The 14,878-nt window shown below is 40.0% G+C and overlaps 1 protein-coding gene across 1 annotated transcript in view; it reads right to left on the reverse strand.

Moving 5' to 3' along the window:
- Window positions 1–107: 107 nt before the first annotated feature.
- The window catches only part of LBHD2 (LBH domain containing 2), a 55,728-nt gene continuing 40,957 nt past the window's right edge, over window positions 108–14,878 (reverse strand). Inside the window, exon 4 of the mRNA XM_073610422.1 lies at window positions 108–730. Within this exon, the coding sequence (XP_073466523.1) occupies window positions 663–730 (68 nt within the window). The 3' untranslated portion in view covers window positions 108–662. The remainder of the gene's footprint in view (window positions 731–14,878) is intronic.

The following is a 14,878-nucleotide window of genomic DNA, read 5'->3' on the forward strand; positions in this document are numbered from 1 at the left end:
GCCAACGGACCTTACTTTGTACAGTAATTTTGCATGTGGTGCTGAGTCTCCAGGGCCGGAGTTCAGCTTTAAAAATCCGTCACTGTCGCCAGCAATAACGTCTAGGGTCACGTCTTACAAGAACCTTTATTTTACAGTAAAATCAATAGATTGGTAAATGAAAAGCTATATACAAACAATGTAGAATTCCAAAACTTTGAAACCTACTAGATTACAATATGACAAACAAGTAGACAACTTATAGGTTGAATTTACGGGGGGGGGGGGGGGGGGGAGGCATGACATCTTTTTAATGGGAATTAAAACACTGCGCGAAGCCTTGAAGGATTCCAACGATCAGATGGCGTCTTTATTTTTCGGCAAGACTTGGCAGAGCTCACAAGAATCGGACTCTATGGCTCGTGAGTCAGCTAGCTCTAAACTCCACAATCCGGAACTGGGATGACGTAAGGACAACAGGTTCGGCCAAAAAAAGACCTTGGATGGATTCTTGGAAACCTGGAGGATGCAGTTCCATAGAGTCCCAACTGCTGCTTACAAGCACTAACTACTCCACTGATATTAAATGACTGATTCTCTTGTCTACTTCTGCCTGGAACAAGCTTATTATTTTTCCTCACATTAAGGAGAACTTAAAAGAAAATTGACATTATTTAAAGCCTTTAATTAGCCGAATTTCCTCCCGCTCTACATCCGCTGTAATCTTCTTCATGAGGAGAATGTGTTGCACCTGCAATAAAGGAAAGGAATATTATTAGCGGATCTATATATATCCCGGTGTTATTTCAAGGAGGCAATTTAAAGCACATGACTTTATTTTTTTTTAGCGTGTCACACTAGCGATCAGTTCACAACTCGCCCGCAAACAAAACCGCTTAGACTACTTACTTTCTTTTATTGTGACACGTTATCAGTGGCCGAACCAGCAAAAGTTTTCAATGCTGCTTCCTTGCAGGGCTCTGCAGAAAATTGGCTGGCAGGAAAGTTGGAATTTAGTTAGAGGCAGGATAGCAAGTGTGACCTGGCCTTCAAAGTGAACTTGTATTTTCCGGTACTTACGGGGGGGGGGGATAATTATTCGATCCCCTGTAGATTTTGTAAGTTTGCCCACTTACAAAGAAATGAAGGGTCTATCATTTTTATCATAGGTGTATTTTAAATGATAGAGACAGAATATCAACCCAAAATCCAAAAAAAGCACATGATACAAATTTTATAAATTGAGTAAAATAATGCCGCGTACACACGGTCGGACTTTTCAGCTACAAAAGTCCGACAGCCTGTCCGACAGACTTTCGACGGACTTTCGACGGACTTGCGGCGGACTTTCTAACGAACGGACTTGCCTACACACGATCACACAAAAGTCCGTCGAATTCTTACGTGATGACGTACACCGGACTAAAATAAGGAAGTTGATAGCCAGTAGCCAATAGCTGCCCTAGCGTGGGTTTTTGTCCGTCAGACTAGCATACAGACGAGCGGATTTTTCGACCGGACTCGAGTCCGTCGGAAAGATTTGAAGCATGTTTCAAATCTAAAGTCCGTCGGATTTGAGGCTGAAAAAGTCAGTTGAAAGTCCGGAGAAGCCCACACACGATCGGATTACCAGCCAGCTTTAGTCCGTCAGCGTCCGTTGGACTTTTGTAGACGAAAAGTCCGACCGTGTGTACGCGGCATAAGTATTTGATCCCCAAGCAAAACATGACTTAGTACTTGTTGGAGAAACCCTTGTTGGCAAGCACAGAGGTAAGATGTTTCTTGTAGTTGGTGACCAGGTTTTCACACATCTCGGGAGGGATTGTGGTCCACTCTTCTTTACAGATCTTCTCTAAATCCTTAAGGTTTTTTGGCTGTTGCTTGGCAACTCGAAGTTTCAGCTCCCTCCATAAATTATCTATAGGATTAAGGTCTGATGAATAGTGCTCCATCTTTGAGGTCAGTGGGAGGAATAGTGCCCCATCATTGGTGTCAGTTAGACACCAATGATGGGGCACTATCATTGGTGTCTTTAACGAGTAATCGTAATCGATTCTTTAACGAGTAATCGTTAAAGAATCGAGATTGCGATTCTACCCCCCTCCTGATCTTAAAAAAGCATTTCCTCGATTTAGTGCAGAGAGTTCTCTGCTCAAGCCGACAGCTGTCGAAAAACAAAACCAGGCAGCCTGCCAAGTTTCTCACAACATCGCTAAAAAGAAACATTGTATCATTTGGTTCTTTTAGATCAAAGGGACAAACTTATGTCTGTAAATGAGGTCAGTTTAACCACTTAAGGACCGGACGGAATTGCCCTCTTAATGACCAGGCCATTTTTTGCAATACGGCACTGTGTCTCTATAACTGACAATTGCGCGGACGTGCAATGTTGTACCCAAACAAAATTTATGTCCTTTTTTCCCCGCAAATAAAGATTTCTTTTGGTGGTATTTCATTACCTCCTGAGTTTTTTATTTTTTGCGCTAAAAACAAAAAAAGAGCGACAATTTTGAAAAACAAAAACAATATTTTTTACTTTTTGCTATAATAAATATCCAAGAAAAAAAATAACAAAAAAAAAATTCTTCATCAGTTTAGGCCAATATGTATTCTTCTACATATTTTTGGTAAAAAAAATTCAATAAGCGTATATTGATTAGTTTGCGCAAAAGTTATAGCGTCTACAAAATGGGGGATTGATTTATGGCATTTTTATTTTTTTAATTTTTTTTTCACTAGTAATGGCGGCAATCTGCGTTTTTTAGTGGGGCTGCGATATTGCGGCGGACAGATCAGACACTTTTGACACATTTTTGGGACCATTGACATTTATACAGCGATCAGTGCTATAAAAATGCACTGAATACTGTGTAAATATCACTGGCAGGAAAGGGTTGACACTAGGGTGCGATCAAGGGGTTAAATGTGTTCCCAGGGAGGTGCTTCTAACTGTGGGGGGATGGGACTGACTGGTCTTCAAGCTCCACTCTCACAGGTGCAGCCTACGTTGACGCGTTTGTCAGAACGTAAAGACGTACTGTCTCCAGCTTTTGAAGGGACTTTACATCCATCTTCAAATTTCCAGCTGCCACAGCCGTTCTTAAAAGGGGCTTCTACAGATAGCATGTCAAGACAACTTCCAGTAGACTTGTTAAAACATGGGAGTGTTTAGTATTTACATTCACCACGATTACTACAGAACGGCTGTGACAGCTGGCAACCTTAGCATCCAAATAAAGTCTAGGTGTTATCTTAGCAACAAAATACAATCCAGTTGTCAGGAAGCCTCCAAATAAAGTCTAGGTGTCATCTTAGCAACGTAATAGAATACAGGTACCATCTTAGCAACCAAGTACAATCCAGGTGTCATCTTAGCAACCAAGTAGAATCCAGGTGTCATCTTAGCAACCAAGTAGAATCAAGGTGTCATCTTATCCAGTTGTCAGTAAGCCTCCAAATAAAATCTAGGTATCATCTTATCAACCAAATTAAATACTGGTATCATCTTAGCAACCTAATAGAATACAGGTACCATCTTAGCAACCAAGTAGATTCCAGGTGTCATCTTAGCAACCAAGTAAAATCTAGGTTTCATCTTAGCAACCTAATAGAATACAGGTATCATCTTGACACCTGCATTCTACTTGGTTGTTAAAATGATACCTGGATTCCACCTGGTTGCTATCTTAGCAACCAAGTAGAATTCAGGTGTCATCTTAGCAACAAAATACAATTCAGTTGTCAGGAAGCCGCCAAGTAAAATCTAGGTGTCATCTTAGCAACCGAATAGAATACAGGTATCATCTTAGCAACCAAGTAGAATCCCGGTGTCATCCTAGCAACCAAGTAGAAGCCAGATATCATCTTAGCAACCAAGTAGAATCCAGGTGTCATCCTAGCAACCAAGTAGAAGCCAGGTATCATCTTAGCAACCAAGTAGAAGCCAGATATCATCTTAGCAACCAAGTAGAATCCCGGTGTCATCCTAGCAACCAAGTAGAAGCCAGGTATCATCTTAGCAACCAAGTAGAATCCAGATGTCATCTTAGAATCCAATTGGAATCTAGGTGTCATCTTAGCAACCAGATATGAATCCATATGTCATCTTCACAACCAAATGGAGCCCAGGTGTCATCATAGCAACCCAATAGAATCCAAGTGCTTCTAGGGTAAAGAATGTGAGCTGAACTGGTTGCCATTGTTAAGGAAACACTGTTTTTTATATTGTTTTTGCAAAGCTACATCATTGTGCACATAGCACCATTCATGGCTGACAGTGGGTTCTGGGATCTTTAAATCCCCAAATAGCTTGAATGTTGAAGATCGCCCATCCTGGACTACATGTGAAGCGCCATTTAATGAGCTCTGTGTATGTTTGTCAATGTCTCACCACATTTTAGTTTTCAGTGATTGCTCCCCGAGATCTCGCTGTCTGTCACTTTCCAGAGCCTATATATATCAACAGTATGCCCTAGGGAGCCAAAGCCCCAGGTTGGCAATAAGCTGGAAGCAAAGTCAGGGATGGATTGTTGTGTATGAGCTCTGCAACAGAAAACAGATACTAAATATGAAGGTATCTATTTAAAGACATTTATTTACTTAAAGGATAACTCCACTTTTGTGGGGAAAAAAATAGCAACTTAAATATATATATATATTTTTTTTTGCTATTTTTTTGTATATGTATACTGTATATATATATACAGTATCTCACAAAAGTGAGTACACTCCTCACATTTTTGTAAATATTTTATCTTTTCATGTGACAACACTGAAGAAATGACACTTTGCTACAATGTAAAGTAGTGAGTGTACAGCTTGTATAACAGTGTAAATTTGCTGTCCCCTCAAAATAACTCAACACACAGCCATTAATGTCTAAACCGCTGGCAACAAAAGTGAGTACACCCCTAAGTGAAAATGTCCAAATTGGGCCCAAAGTGTCAATATTTTGTGTGGCCACCATTATTTTCCAGCACTGCCTTAACCCTCTTGGGCATGGAGTTCACCAGAGCTTCACAGGTTGTCACTGGAGTCCTCTTCCCCTCCTCCATGATGACATCACAGAGCTGGTGGATGTTAGAGACCTTGCGCTCCTCCACCTTCCGTTTGAGGATGTCCCACAGATGTTCAATAGGATTAGGTCTGGAGACATGCTTGGCCAGTCCATCACCTTTACCCTCAGCTTCTTTAGCAAGGCAGTGGTCGTCTTGGAGGTGTGTTTGGGGTCGTTATTTTGGAATACTGCCCTGCGGCCCAGTCTCTGAAGGGAGGGGATCATGCTCTGCTTCAGTATATTACAGTACATGTTGGCATTCATGGTTAATTAATTAATGGCTGTGTGTTGAGTTATTTTGAGGGGACAGCAAATTTACACTGTTATACAAGCTGTACACTCACTACATTACATTGTAGCAAAGTGTCATTTCTTCAGTGTTGTCACATGAAAAGATATAATAAAATATTTACAAATATGTGAGGGGTGTACTCACTTTTGTGAGATACTGTGTATATATATATATAAATAAAACATTACAATTGCAACACAAGTCATATTGAATGTTATTAAAAATGATCTTTCCTTTTCAATCTGCAGCTCTGTCATTTTCTGTAAAATGCAATATGGCCACCTGGAGACGTTCTGTACACAGAATGTGTAGACAACGCCCCCCAGAAACATCATTTCCTGCTTGTGTGATTGGCCCACTGATTTTCCCAGAAGTCTGCACTAAGATACTTCCGGCATGCCCTGCAACAGGAATGTAATTTTTGGTGAGATACTCCCAATAGGAAATCACATCTAAAGGGATGCAGACCCTGCCACTTTCTGCATTAGAGCCCTGCAAGTGCAGCAGCTGGTTGATAATTATGAAACCACTCCCATTAGATATACTTTCCACATGGGACACAGGAATTTCTTCAGAGTAACAAAAAGATAGGATTCTGCAACAAAGTATGTTAAAATCCCTGAAATGTACATAGATCACCCAGAGGGGAATGTTTTTTTTTTGTTTTTTTTTGCAAAAAAAGTGGAGTTACTCTTTAAAAGTCATGTCATATGAAGACCAACGCTTTTTCTGGCACTTTTTGTTTACAAGTTTAAATCAGTATTTTTTTTTTTGCTGGAAAATTACTTAGAAGCCCCAAACATTATATATATTTTTTTAGCAAAGACCCTAGGGAATAAAATATCGATTGTTGCAATTCTTTATGTCATACTTGTCGTATTTGCGCAGCGGTTTTGCAAATGCAATTTTCTTGGAAAAAATACACCTTAATGAATAAAAAAAAAAAAAAACACAATATTTAACCTAATTTTTTTGTAAAATGTGGAAGATGATGTTACGCTGAGTAAGTAGATACCCAACATGTCACGCTTTACATGCTCGTTAAATGGTGACAAAGGATGGTACTTAAAAATCTCCATAGGCGACGCTTTAAATGCCTTTACAGGTTAACTGTTGAGAGTTACAGAGGAGGTCTAGGACTAGAATTATTGCTCGCACACGTGGGGTACGAATACCATTTATATATGCTTGTGCAACTTATGTATGCGTTCGCTTCTGTGTGTGAGCACGGAGGGATGGGGGCACTTAAAAAAAAAATGTTTCTTCTTTATTTTACTTTTTATTTTTACACTGTCCCTTTAAATTTTTTTTTTTTGATCACTTGTATTCCTATAGTAGGGTATTATTCATCTTTAGTCAGAGCTGCACAGTTTGTTTTAACCACTTAAGGACCGAGCCTCTTTCTGAGATTTGGTGTTTAAAAGTTAAAATCATTAATTTTTTTTTTTTGCTAGAAAATTACTTAGAATCAAACATTATATATTATAGGAAATATATATGGGTGGGACTTTATATGAGCCGTGACCATCCGGTAAACAGGACTCCATCCCCGATAATTTGGCACAAGAGGGAAAGGGGGCAAAAAAGGGAAGTGGGACTTTATATGAAACAAGACACTTGGGGTAGATAAAACCAATCAATATAGTAAAATAGCAATAATAATTTATTGGTAACACAGAGGGAGGTAGTACAGTAGATAAATTAATGGTAAATCAATATGTAATTAGAAGAATTAAAAGGTATGATAATGACATAACACAATAAAATTCATAGTACAGTAGCATTGTTACACATGATTAATATTAAACTAGCAGTACATTCCAAAGTGTGTATACAGTAATAACCAGTAAATTTAATTGATGATTTGGAGAGATCAAACCCATAGTAGAATCATGGTCATTGGGGCATAGCATCCAATAGTAAAAATCTCGACGCGTTTTGTGGATTATTTCCACTCATCAGGAGCAGCTATGTATAGGGGGTACCTGTAGTAAGTAATATAATATAGATTAATGGTAATTGATAGTAAAAAGGGAAGAGAAACGCGTCGAGATTTTTACTATTGGATGCTATGCCCCAATGACCATGATTCTACTATGGGTTTGATCTCTCTAAATCATCAATTAAATTTACTGGTTATTACTGTATACACACTTCGGAATGTACTGCTAGTTTATTATTAATCATGTGTAACAATGCTACTGTATTATGAATTTTATTGTGTTATGTCATTATCATACCTTTTAATTCTTCTAATTACATATTGATTTACCATAAATTTATCTACTGTACTACCTCCCTCTGTGTTACCAATAAATTATTATTGTTATTTTACTATATTGATTGGTTTTATCTACCCCAAGTGTCTTGTTTCATATAAAGTCCCACTTCCCTTTTTTGCCCCCTTTCCCTCGTGTGCCAAACATTATATATTGTTTTCTTTATAACACCCTAGAGAATAAAATGGCGGTCGTTGCAATACTTTCTGTCACACCGTATTTGTGCAGCGGTCTTACATTTTTTTGGAAAAAATACACTTTTTTTAATTAAAAATAAGACAATAGTAAAGTTAGCCCATTTTTTTTTTATATTGTGAAAGATGATGTTACACTGAGTAAATTGATACCCAACATGTCACACTTCAAAATTGTGGAATGGAGACAAACTTTTACCTTTGAAAATCTCCATTGGCGATGTTTAAAAAAATTCTACAGGTTGCATGTTTTGAGTTACGGACGAGGTCTAGTACTAGAATTATTGCTCTCGCACTACCGATCGCGGTGATACCTCACATGTGTGGTTTGAACACCGTTTTCATATTCGGGCACTACTCACGCATGCATTCACTTCTGCGCATGAGCACGGCGGGACGGGACGCGTTAAAACATTTTTTTTTTTTTTTTACTTTTTATTTTTTATTTTTACACTCTTCTTTTTTAAAAAAAATGTTGTCACTTTTATTCCTATTACAAAAAATGTAAACATCCTTTGTAATAGAAAAAGAGCATGACAGGACCTCTTAAATATGAGATCTGGGGTCAAAAAGACCTCAGATCTCATAATTACACTAAAATGCAATAAAAAAAATGTAATTTAAAAAAAAAAAATTTCCCTTTAAGAGCTATGGGTGGAAGTGACAATTTGACGTCGCTTCCACCCTGCAATGGTATGGAGACGGGTGGGGGGCATCTGATCCTCACTCAGCTCCATACCACAGAGGGGACAGGACCCAATCGCTGCCGGCGGCTCCGGTAAGCGGCGGAGGGCTCCTGAGTGTGGTGGGAGAAGAGAGGCCCCTCTACCGCCACAGATAAAAGTGATCTTGCGGCGAATCCGCCGCAGAGACCACTTTTAACTGAAACCGGACCGCTCACCGAAGAAGAGGATACCGCGGTTACGGTAGCTAGCTGCTGCCATAACAACGATATTCCTCTTCAAAGTGCCGCCGTATATCGGCGTGAGCCGGTCCGGGAGTCATTAATCTACAAACACCCCTTACCTGCATGGGCAAGTTTTTTGTAAAGGTGAACTATCCTTTTAACGTTTTTTTTTTGGTCAACTTTTTTGCTATCACAAGAGATGAACAACATCCCTTGTGATAGCATGGGCCATGACAGGTCCTCTTTATGGAGAGATCTGAGGTCTATTAGACCCCAAATCTCTCCTCTGGGCTCCAATGCAGCCGATCAGACACAGATCGATCTGATCGGCTGCTTTCCTGGCCGGTAACGGCTAGGTAAACAAAGAGCCGAAACCGGAAGTGACTGAATGCATACCTCCCAACTTTTTGAGATGGGAATGAGGGACACCTATCGGGAAAAGTATGTAGGGATAGGACACACCCCTTGCCACGCCCCCTTAAAGGAGAATTGTCCAAAAAAACAAGATTGGTTAAACCCAGAAGTGCTTTTTTTTACCACTACTATTCCTTTATATTGGCTTTTGGAATTTACAAATGCAGCAATTCAGAAATCAGATGAAAGGTTTAGCACTGGAAAACACTTTTTGATAGATAAAAAGTGCATTTTATATACAACTATATGGATCAGACCAAAATGAGGGACAAATGAGGAGAAATGAGGGACAGAGGGACTTTGTTCTAAATCAGGGACAGCTGGTAGCTATGACTAAGCCTTGTCGCTTCTGGTTTCCGGGGTCACAGAGAGGGAGGAGCAATGTAAATTCCTCTCCCGGTGTAGTGCCGCCATTGCCGCCGGTCGCGTCCCTCCCAGGCTGCGCGATCGGAAGGCAAAGTGGGGTGGGGGGGTGGAGAGAATCGCCAGCTGAAAATGTTCATACCAGGATATTGCCACCAGGTGCAGGTATCGCCCCGGTATAACTACTTCAACCTGAGGATGTCACATGATGTCACACGGGCAGGAAGAGGTTAAACAGTATAAACACAATCTGTAAACTCAATACCCAGAACAGGTAATTGGCCTGATTTACATGTAAAACGTCAACACAGCATGACAAACGATCAGCCATCCTGCTGGGATACAGTTGCAAAGCAAGTTCTGTTATGCGTGCCAAAGTGAGCAATCGGCATGACCAGATTGCGTCTAATAGTGGGAGTGGCTTAAAAGAGGATGATTAAACAGAACCGCTCCCTGAACACCTACCTCTAAATGAACACAGCAGCTACTTGGCTGAGTACACATTGCCACGACCTTGATGGTTAGCTACATAGTGCGGCAATTTTCACTCGACATGTCAAGTTTCACAGGCAGCATCGCCTGTCAAACTTGCCTATTGAGCTCAATGAGGCTGCGCAGCAGCCACAAGCCAAATGCTTGGCTTGCAGTCGTGACGTGGTGTTACAATGTAAAATTCCCATACGGCTGGAAAAAAAAAAAAAAAAACACATTCAGGAGGCAGCGGTAGCACCTCCTGCATTAAACAGTGGGACGGTCTTAAAGGGGCATAAAATACCAGGAGTGCTTTAATTACAGAGTGCAGGGTTCAAGTGTGCATTGCATACAGAGGGCAGGGTTCAGGTTTGTGCTACGTACAGAGTTAAAGTGTGCACTACATACAGAGTACAGGGTTCAAGCGTGCGCTGCATACAGAGTGCAGGGTTCAGATGTGTGCTACGTACAGAGTTCAAGTGTGCACTACATACAGAGTGCAGGGTTCAAGTGTGCGCTGCATACAGAGTGCAGGGTTCAGGTGTGTTACGTATGAAGTGCAGGGTTCAGCTGTGCACTACGTACAGAGTGCAGGGTTCAAGTGTACACTGCATACAGAGGGCAGAGTTCAAGTGTGCACTACATACAGAGTGCAGGGTTCAAGTGTGCACTGCATACAGAGTGCAGGGTTCAGGTGTGTTACATATGAAGTGCAGGGTTCAGCTGTGCACTACGTACAGAGTTGTAAACTGCAAGTGCTGGGGTAAGAATTTTAGCAAATAGTTTACTGGGGAATGTTAATTTTGAGGATTTATTATTATTTTAAGCAGTAGCAATGTTTCAGCAGTCAGAGAATTGTTTTTACCTGTAGTCTGAATTTTCTCCCTAAGACTCGGAGAATGCACATCCCCCCTTCACAGCCCTCGTCTTGTTTTTTTTGTTTTTTGTGTTATTTTACAAGTGGAACCCGAGCTGCAGAAACATGTGTTTCTAGACATATTTTTGGACTAAAGATGATTCAGCTCTACTTAAACAAAACACACAACCTCCCCCACACGATGTACTCAGGGTTTTATCTTTGCAAATAGTGATCATGCAAATAATGTTTCTTTTCCTTCCCACAAAGGCGCGTGACACACATCTATGTAAATCAAGATTAGCCGTGATAGCTGATCTTTCCTGGAGAATCGTTCCAGGGAGGAAGGCGCAGAAAAGCGTTTAATATTCCAGAGAGTAACAATGTGGAGTAGTCTATACCAATCAACCCAGCCATAAGTTATATTTCAATTATACGTGGTAACTACGTAAGTTGGGGCCCCATAGCAGAACCATTAAAGGCTCCCCCCCTCCCCCCCGATGCCATCTCTTTGAATTCGATTGAAAAGGCTGGTAATTTATTGATGCAGAGTACCTAAAGGCATTCATAGCAATCATATACCATTTCACAAACTATATATACATTCATTTTATAGATTGTGATACTTTGGGGGTCCGAATCACTAGCCAGCCGTCTTGGGAAAAGCAAACAGTTTTTTTATTTCTTAAAGGTAGGCAAAGTATCTTTGGTTCAGCATAAACCAAAAAAAAAAACAGTCCTTACACTTCTGGTACAGGAACAAAGATTCGGCTCACCACCAGCATAAACCTGTCCCACGACAGGGTTCAAAGTTCCCACCTGCTTCAGGGATCCTGAAAGGTCACAAAAACCCAGCAACATCTATATATATATACATACACACACTATATTTTCAAAAGTATTGGTACACCTGCCTTTAAATGAACTTTAATGGCATCCCAGTCTTAGTCCGTAGGGTTCAATATTGAGTTGGCCCACCCTTTACAGCTATAACAGCTTCAACTCTTCTGGGAAGGCCGTCCACAAGGTTTAGGAGTGTGTCTATGGGAATGTTTGACCATTCTTCCAGAAGAGCATTGGGTGATTCTTTTCTATACACACTGTGTGTGTGTGTGTGTGTGTGTGTGTATATATATATATATATATATACACACACACACACATCAGGTTTCTGTGATGTAAAAAAATGGGACAAAGATAAATCATTTCAGAATTTTTTCCACTTTTAAAGTGACCTATGAACTGTACAACTCAGTTGAAGAACAAACTGAAATCTTTTAAGTGAAGTGAAGTAAAAAATAAAAAAAATAAAAAAATAATATGGTTGCATAAGTGTGCACAACTAATACTTAGTTGAAGCACCTTTTGATTTTAGTTCAGCCCTCGGTCTTTTTGGGTATGAGTCTATCAGCATGGCACATCTTGACTTGGCAATATTTGCCCACTCTTTTTTGCATTGACACTCCAAATCTGTCAGATTGCGAGGGCATCTCCTGTGCACAGCCCTCTTCAGATCACCGCACAGATTTTCAATGGGATTCGGGTCTGAGCTCTGGCTGGGCCATTCCAAAACTTTAATCTTCTTCTGGTGAAGCCATTCCTTTGTTGATTTGGATGTATGCTTTGGGTCATAGTTATGCTAAACGTTGAAGTTCCTATTTATGTTGAGCTTTCTAGCAGAAGCCTGAAGGTTTTGTGCAAATATTGACTGGTATTTGGAACTGTTCATAATTCCCTCTACCTTGACTAAGGCCCTTGTTCCAGCTGACGAAAACAGCCCCAAAGCAGGATGCTGCCACCACCATGCTTCACGGTGGGTATGGTGTTCTTTAGTGATGTGCAGTGTTGTTTTTGCGCCAAACATATCTTTTGGAATTATGGCCAAAAAGTTCAACCTTGGTTTCATCAGACCATAATACATTTTCCCACATGCTTTTGGGAGACTTTTTTTTTTGCAAAATTTAGCCAGGCTTGGATGTTTTTCTTCATAAGAAAAGGCTTTCGTCTTGCCACTCTATCCCATAGCCCAAACATATGAAGAATATGGGAGATTGTTGTACCACACAGCCAGTACTTGCCAGATATTCCTGCAGCTCCTTTAATGTTGCTGTAGGCCTTTTGGCAACCTCCCTGACCAATTTTCTTCTCGTCTATTCAATAATTTTGGAAGGACGTCCAGTTCTTGGTAATGTCACTGTTGTGCCAGATTTTCTCCACTTGATGATGACTTCACTGTGTTCCATGGTATATCTAATGCCTTGGAAATTCTTTTGTACCCTTCTCCTGACTGATACCTTTTAACAATGAGATCCCTTGGATGCTTGGGAAGCTCTCTGTGGGCCTTGGCTTTTGCTGTAGGATGCGACTAAGAAACTGTCAGGAAAGACCTACTAGAACAGCTGAACTTTATTTAGGGTTAATCAGAGACACTTTAAATGATGGCAGGTGTGTACTGACTCCTATTTAACATGAGTTTGAATGTGATTGCTTAATTCTGAACACAGCTACACCCCCAGTTATAAGAGGGTGTGCACACTTATGCAACCATATTATTTTAGTTTTTTATTTTTACTTCCCCCCTAAAATATTTCAGTTTGTTTTTCAACTGAGTTGTACAGTTTATAGGTCACATTAAAGGTGGAAAAAGTTCTGAAATGAAATCTGGTCTCCATAGCACTCATGTGGTGTGCTACAACTATAGTTTGAAGTGGGGTCTGTTGGGCTCACCTGCTGGCCTCTCTATAAAGTGTAAGTCCCCCTTTTTCACAAAAAAAAATGTTTTCAGCAGAGAGTCCGCTCTCTGCCGAAAACGGGTCACAGGAGTGCAAAACGAATTGCACACCTCTGATCCATAGGAGAAGCCCAGCCAAACGAGCTTTCCCAGTCTTAGTCCGTAGGGTTCAATATTGAGTTGGTCCACCCTTTACAGCTATAACAGCTTCAACTCTTCTGGGAAGGCCGTCCACAAGGTTTAGAAGTGTGTCTATGGGAATGTTTGACCATTCTTCCAGAATGTGAGGTCAGACACTGATGTTGGACAAGGCCTGGCTCACAGTCTCTGCTAGGTTTACCACATTTTCTTCAAGCCAAACCTAAACACTTTAGTGTCCTGGGACACCTTTAGAGTGCATTCAAAGTGCCACAGAAGATTGGCCTGGGGCAGGAAGGGGGTATAAGTGCTCAGTAAGCAAGTGGTTAAGTCTGGTTTTTAATGGGTTTGGCACTTTGCCCTTTTTGCTAGCATGTTGCACACAAAATTAATAAATGAATAAAGAAGCTTGATGCCTCCATATGGCCGCGCGGTTCATCCAGGTAACATTATTGGAATAAATTGTTTCTTTTGACTCCTGCAAAGTTCTGCAGAGCAGACTTGTAATAAGAGGCTCAGCTGAAGATGACAGCTTGTCACTGGAGTGAAACAGCATTAGCAGATTATCTGTGATTTGTGTTTTTAATATGATTTGCTTACGGTTTTTTTTTTGCCTGCGTTTTCCATTTGTACCTCCAATGCGCTCGCAATAAACAAACACTACAAAACATGGCGCGTACCTGACACCTGTAACTTCGGTGCCAAATACACCACTCTACGACACCTACTGCGGGAACTTTCAACTGTTCCAGAAATGCAGAAAAAAACTTTGGCTGAAATCTTTCAAAATGAGAGCCAAATGAGGTTCCTCATGAAGGATTTGTTACAGGAACCATTTAAAATAGAACTATACAGAATTTACATAGTACATAGTATGTCCCATCATCCTTTTAATCTAGGGTCTCATATCAGGGGAGCTCCTACTGCCATCTGAGTCTTATTGCTGCATATATATATATATATATATATATTTATATATATATATATATATATATATATATATATATATATATATATATATATATATATATATATATATATATATATATATATAAATATAGATAGATAGATAGATAGATAGATAGATAGATAGATAGATAGATAGATAGATAGATAGATAGATAGATAGATATAGATAGATATATATATATATAAAATAATAATAAAAAATAATAAAATAAAATAAATAAAATAATAA

Source organism: Aquarana catesbeiana, linkage group LG13 (assembly GCF_042186555.1).
Source record: "Aquarana catesbeiana isolate 2022-GZ linkage group LG13, ASM4218655v1, whole genome shotgun sequence".
NCBI classification, from domain to species: domain Eukaryota; kingdom Metazoa; phylum Chordata; class Amphibia; order Anura; family Ranidae; genus Aquarana; species Aquarana catesbeiana.